General features: G+C 48.9%; 1 protein-coding gene across 1 annotated transcript; it reads left to right on the forward strand.

Moving 5' to 3' along the window:
• The first annotated feature begins 3,430 nt into the window (after window positions 1–3,430).
• On the forward strand, window positions 3,431–5,583 carry LOC105043867 (probable aspartyl protease At4g16563). Its single transcript, XM_073255734.1, has one exon. It carries the CDS (start codon window positions 3,572–3,574, stop codon window positions 5,087–5,089), a length of 1,518 nt encoding a protein of 505 aa, XP_073111835.1. The 5' UTR covers window positions 3,431–3,571; the 3' UTR covers window positions 5,090–5,583.
• Window positions 5,584–6,486: the final 903 nt, after the last annotated feature.

The following is a 6,486-nucleotide window of genomic DNA, read 5'->3' on the forward strand; positions in this document are numbered from 1 at the left end:
CTGCCCGATCGGAGACCGGAGTACCAAGCCCTGGCAGCCTTGCGAAGTGTGGCGGGGAAGCCGATGCAAAAAAGAGCGTCGGTTGCCCCTTGAATCGTCATGAGAGCTTTATAGCTCTCGAGGTGGTCGACTGGGTCGGTGGAGCCGTCGTATGGCTCCACGTTCGGCATTTTGAACCGAGTGGGAATCGGCTCATCAAGGACCAGTCGAGAGAGAGGCTGGGCGGTCTGGAAGTCGACGTCGTTCGAAGACTTCTGGCCGTCCATCTGCAGTTGGGCGAGTCGGCGGTCGATCTCCTCGAACCGTCGCTCGTAGTCGTCCGCTCGTCGATGCTGGGAGACCCCAGGGGTGGAGCCTCCGGAGGATTCTGAAAGAGAGGGCGACGGTGTGCGCGGCCGCTTTTCCTTCCTCGCCCGTTCCAACGGGGAAGGAGAGGGCCGCTGGGACCGTCGGTCGTCGCGCCGTGGTCGCCCCTCCTCTCCGTGGGAGCGCTGTTGGGAGCGCTCGCATGGAGGCGACAGGGGTCGGCGCGGCCGTCGGCGGCTGCTCCTGGAAGGCATAGGTCGGGCCGCCGGTTGTTGCTGGAGGCTTTTGACTGCGTCGGTCAGTACGGTCATCTGCCGTACGATGGCCGCAATCTGGGCCTCCGTGGTCACCGCAGGGCGCAGAGAGCTAGGCTCCGCCGCCGGTGAGGGCGGGGAGGCTTCTTCCCGACGGGAAGAGCGCCTTGCCGACCCAGTGATTCTCGATCGTTGAGCTCTTGTCTTTGTCATGCTGACCCCTACCTGGCGCGCCAATCTGTTGCGGCCAATCGCCTCGTCGCCTGATCGCCGGGAAGCGTGCACCTGCAAAAGGAAGTCCGCACTGACCGGAGGCGGCTCCGGCGGGGACCCTCCGACGGTCAAGTCAGAGAGGTGACTGGGCAACAGTGAAATGCAGACAGAGAGCTCTGAGAAGGAGAGAGGGAGAGGGAGAGAGGAGCGAGCCTGCGTATGTGGGAGAGACGAGCGGATCGATCCCTTGCACTGTTGCCTTCCCCGGTATATATAGTGGAGCGCGGTATGGCGCCATCATTAATGGTGCGGACAAGTGAGGAACTGTCAACTCACTGTAGGCTGTCAGAGCCGCCGTGAAAACGTCATGTCGCCGTGTAGCCGTCTAATCACCAGGGTTGACCCGGCTCTCGGCGGGACAATGCCCCTAGGTAACTGTGCCGCATGTCCGTGTCAGAGCTGACAACGTCTGGCGGCCGTACGGTGGTTGGTGGAGTCGGCCGACCCAAGGTCGGTGGCCAGCAGAGTGGCGTCGGACTCCTCCGTCGGTCGGCGAGCTTCATGTGGGTCGGCTACCGGACCTCTGGGTTTAGTCGGTCGGGAATGGACCGTGGAATGGCCGCAGTTAGCCGCTGATGGCGTCCGTCGGCCTGTCGCCCGACCTACGATCGGCCAGTCAGAGTCGTCCGTCGGGCCGTTGGTTAGTCGGTCGGACCCTCCGATAGTCGGTCGGTCGGTCGGGCCGCCAGCCGGTCGGGCTCTCCGATAGTCGGTCGGTCGGTCGGTGGGTATCCCCCAACAGCATTTAAGAAAGAACATGTGAAGTAAAACTAATCAAAATAACCACAAAAAAATTGAAGATGTGCAGCTTTTCTTGCTTCAATGGGCTTCATTAATTTCTACTCAGCATCATGGTGAGTGAAAAGAACACCAATCATGTTTCTTGTTTAAATATTTTCCACTAGCGAGTCAATTGTCTCCCCTAAGATAGGAGACGAGTTTGCAAATCAATTAGTTGGCATGCCATCTTCATCATTAGGAAAGCTACATCAGGTGGTCCTTGGAGTTTCATTTCATGTCTGGATAAAAACAGAATCTTTTAGCTCCTATTCAAGGCTTGAGTGTAAGACATCAAGGACTTTGATATTCATGTATATCTCCGTACAGTGCATTTGAAACATAATCGAAGAAATATAACTCTCCAAGTTTACATGTACTACAGTAAAAAGCCGCAATAGAAACCCATGCCTTGAAAGTTAGAAAACGCTTCCATTCACACTGTTATATTAACATGCAGTGAAGGGACCACTCCCTAGTCATCTCAACATCTCCATGAAAGGCATGATGTGCACATTAAGGTGTATAGGGAAATGGGCAAAGCTGTTACCAGTAGTGTTTTTATCCAAAAATTAATTAATTATTATCAATTATAATAAAGTGTTCGACAATATTATCTTGATCAAGGTTTAATCAACTAATTATATCTTGATACATGGAGGAACCATCTTAACAGATAATTTGCTAAATTTGGTGGAGAAACTACGTTATCAGATGTCTAATGCTTTGTATTAAATTTATTTGTCGAGTTCATTATAAGTCTTCATTGCCAAGGATGAAAAAGAATCCATCATTTCTCTCATCAATCATGACATGTTTGATATCGACCAAACCAAACTATTTTCCAGTGAAAACGAACAATAAGAGCATGACGCATTATTGCCCTTGCCGTCACCTGACATGCCCCGAGAACACCACCTGACAAGCAATCAGTGCTGAACAGGTTAGCCCAAAGGAGTCCAGCTTGCACTCTTACTATATACGACATGGCTTTCCCCTTCACTCAAAGCAAAGCTCCCCACCACGTTTTATGCCTGAAAAATTCTTTGTATACCACTTACAGTATAAAAAATCTGCGTCGCTCCCTTCGATTGGGTGATATAGTTATCACTTTGTAATGCATATTTAATATCTGTAGATTGATATTTTTATTTAAAAATTTTATATGATAAAAATATCTTTTATACCTTTTTAATATCGCATATGATTTTCTATCATATGACTTCGGGTGAATATATATAACTTCATATCATATGATTTTTTTTGAATATATATCATTTTCTATGAACATATATAACTTTTTGTGACTTTCTGCGAACATATATGATTTTCTATGAATATATATGACTTTCTGTCAATATAAATAAATATGATTTTTTGTAAATATATATGATCTTTCGTGAATATATATGATTTTTTAAATATATATGGTTCCTGTGAATATATATGATTTTCTGTAAATATATATATATTCACAGAAAATTATATATATTCACAGAAAATTATGTATATTTACAGAGAATTATAAAAAATATTAAAAAATTATAAATTTTTTTTAAAATAAAAATATTATAATTTTAAATAAAAATATGGACAAAGAATTACTCTTTGTGCCCGCGAGGGTGAACCGCTTAGGGGACTCCTCTCCCTAGCGGCCAGAGATGCATGTCAACGGCATGCAAGATGACTTACTAGAAGCTTAGGGCTCCCAGGTAAATCAAATGATGTGAGACAATCCACGAACAGCCCCTTTTTTTCAAATCCATTGAATTCATTATTCATCCATCGGTTCTCATTTGAACTCCATCCCCACACTGCTGGAAGCTTCTTCCCTCCCCATTACCCCACACCCCATACCTCCACCACTGACTCGCCACCCTCTCTCTCACTCTCTCTCTCTCTCAACCCTTTTTAAATTCTTAGATCTCCTCTCTTTCTCCGATACCACCACTCCAGTGGCTATGGCTTCGACACCTCCATTCTTGCTCTGCTCCCTTCTCTTCTCTGCCACCCTGTTCTATTTCCAACTCCTGCCTCTCTCCGCCTCCTCCCAATCCGACCAACTCATCCTCCTCCCTCTCACGCACTCTCTTACCCATTCCGATTCCCCCAACGCTACCATCCACCACCTCCTCAAAACCTCTTCGCTCCGCTCAGCCGCCCGCCACCGCCGTCACCGCCACCAGCAGCGTGCCCGGGAGGTCTCCCTTCCCCTCTCTTCTGGCAGCGACTACACCCTCTCCCTCTCCGTGGGACCCCCCGATTCCCCTACCACCGTCCAGCTCTACATGGACACCGGCAGTGACCTTGTCTGGTTCCCCTGCTCCCCTTTCGAGTGCATCCTCTGCGAAGGAAAAGAAATCCCCTCCACCTCCCCCTCCCCTCCGCCCTCGCCGCCCGCCGGCTCTCATCTAGTCTCATGCCGCTCCGCCGCCTGCGCCGCCGCCCACTCGGCCGTCGCCGCCTCGTCCTCCTCCTCGTCGGACCTATGCGCTATCGCCGGCTGCCCCCTCGAAGTTATCGAGACGGACGACTCCTGCGCCGCCCACCCATGCCCCCGCTTCTACTACGCCTACGGCGACGGTAGCCTTGTCGCCCGCCTCCGCCGTGGGTCCCTCTCCGTCGGGCCCCTCCGCCTCCCGGGCTTCATCTTCGCCTGCGCCCACTCCGCCCTCGCCGAACCCGTCGGAGTCGCCGGCTTCGGCCGCGCGGGCCCCCTTTCTCTCCCCTCCCAACTCGCCGCCCTCTCCCCCTCCCTCGCCGCCCGCTTCTCCTACTGTCTCGTCTCCCACTCCTTTCGCCCCGACCGCCTCCTCCGCCCCAGCCCCCTCATCCTCGGCCGCTCCCTTCCCACCGCCGGTCCATCCGAACCGGACTCCCCGTTCGTCTACACTCCCCTCCTCCCCAACCCCAAGCACCCCTACTTCTACTCCGTCGCCCTCCTCGCCCTCTCCGTCGGCCCGACTCGCATCCCGGCCAGTTCCATTTTGTCCACCATCGATCGGAACGGCAACGGTGGGATGGTGGTTGATTCCGGCACCACCTTCACCATGCTCCCGGCCGAGACCCACTCCAGTCTAGCAGCCGAGTTCGACCGGCAGATGGTGCGAGCCGGATTCGACCGGACGGTCCGGGCGGAGTCCGAGACCGGGCTACGACCGTGCTATAATTGGGGGTCGGACCGGAACGCGAGCCGGAGGGTACCAGGGCTGGCTCTCCACTTCTCGGGGGACGCGAGCGTTGCGCTGCCCCGCAGGAACTACTTCATGGGGTTCGTGAGCGGAGGGAAAAGGGTGGGGTGTCTGATGGTGATGAGCGGTGGTGATGGAGAAGGGGAGGAGGACTACGGGGGACCCGCGGGTACACTTGGGAACTTCCAGCAGCAGGGGTTCGAGGTGGTCTACGATCTGGAAGGCAAGCGGGTGGGGTTCGCCCGGCGGCAGTGCGCCGCCCTCTGGGACTCGCTGTCACGTGGGTGAGTCCAGGAAGTCACGTTCATCGCACGTGTGGGGGAGTTGACTACGGTGGATCGGTGCGCACGTGCGGCGTTCGAAGATGGTATGCTTTTTGCCCTCCTGCTTCTAGTGGGCTTTGGTGGTATGGGCTTAGGTGGCGAGGTGTACGCATACGTGTTCCACGAGGGATTGTATGTAAATTATGAGGACGGATGGGTTCATGTTGTAAAGGGTGTTGATATGGTCTGAAATAATGGGGACAGGGGCATCCTGGGAAGGTGTACATTAGTGGATATCATAGGGAACATAAATTGTACAGCTGTGCACTATATTTTCTTCAACTTAAAATGTTAAATACTCTGAAATAATGTTTTATTTTTTTATTTAAAAAATAGATGCACCACATATGTTTCTATATAGAATTGATGGAAGGACTATCTATATCAGATCGATGTATCATGGAGTTCCAAAATATATAGAAAGGGTACAGTCATCAGCTTCTTGTGCTTTTTCACAAATTTAAGTCTACAAATCAAGAACAGTCATCTCTCTCCAAATCCTGATAAAAACATGACTCATTCTCAAATTCTTTAGTATAATTGACAGAAGTTTTACCAAGTTGATAAGTCGGCATCTTTCAAAATCTATTCCATTCCATGACATCAAATAAAATTATGTATTCAAGATTATTTTAAGAAATTATCTTTCATCCCTATAATTTTAAAAATATTTATTTATTTATTTTCTTACTATTGATATTGATGAGAGTAATCATGTAGAATTATTCATGTCAAATATGAAGCACCTCCTAAGTCCCTGCATTTTTAAAGATGGCTGTTATTTTAAGGATGCCAATATCTAATGAGAAAGAAAGGGATCCTTATAGGATTCAGATTTTACCTGAATAATATTTGATCATTTTTTGTGATGTCAATTATTAGATGGTGTCTAATATAGGTTTAAGATATCTTGAAATTTGTTCATTCAATCGTGCATATCAAAATTATTATTACATAATTAAAAAATAAATTTGTTTGAAGGAAGATGATTTTTTTTTTCGACAAAAGATGCGACCTAAATCTATCCTTGCAAGTCTAAACAGTATTAAATTGTTCCTTGGCACAAAAAAAAAAAAAAAAAAGCCTGAAATTATTTGATCAAGCACATCCACAACATTGTGTAAAGCATCATACATGGTAGTTTTCCCAACATGCACGGAGACAATTCTAACTTCCAAGTCTATCCAAAATTAGGTAGCAAAAAATAGCTCAAAGGTGATTTTAGAAACTTCTTACCCAAAAAAAAAAAAAAAGGTTGATTTTAGGAACACTGCACAAATGCATTTATTATGCGCTTGTCTAGGTGACTCGTTCAGTGTGATTGTAGACATGATCTAACTTGGACAACTTGTTGCTTCTGTC

The sequence above is a fragment of the Elaeis guineensis genome, chromosome 4, assembly GCF_000442705.2.
Source record: "Elaeis guineensis isolate ETL-2024a chromosome 4, EG11, whole genome shotgun sequence".
Lineage (NCBI taxonomy): Eukaryota > Viridiplantae > Streptophyta > Magnoliopsida > Arecales > Arecaceae > Elaeis > Elaeis guineensis.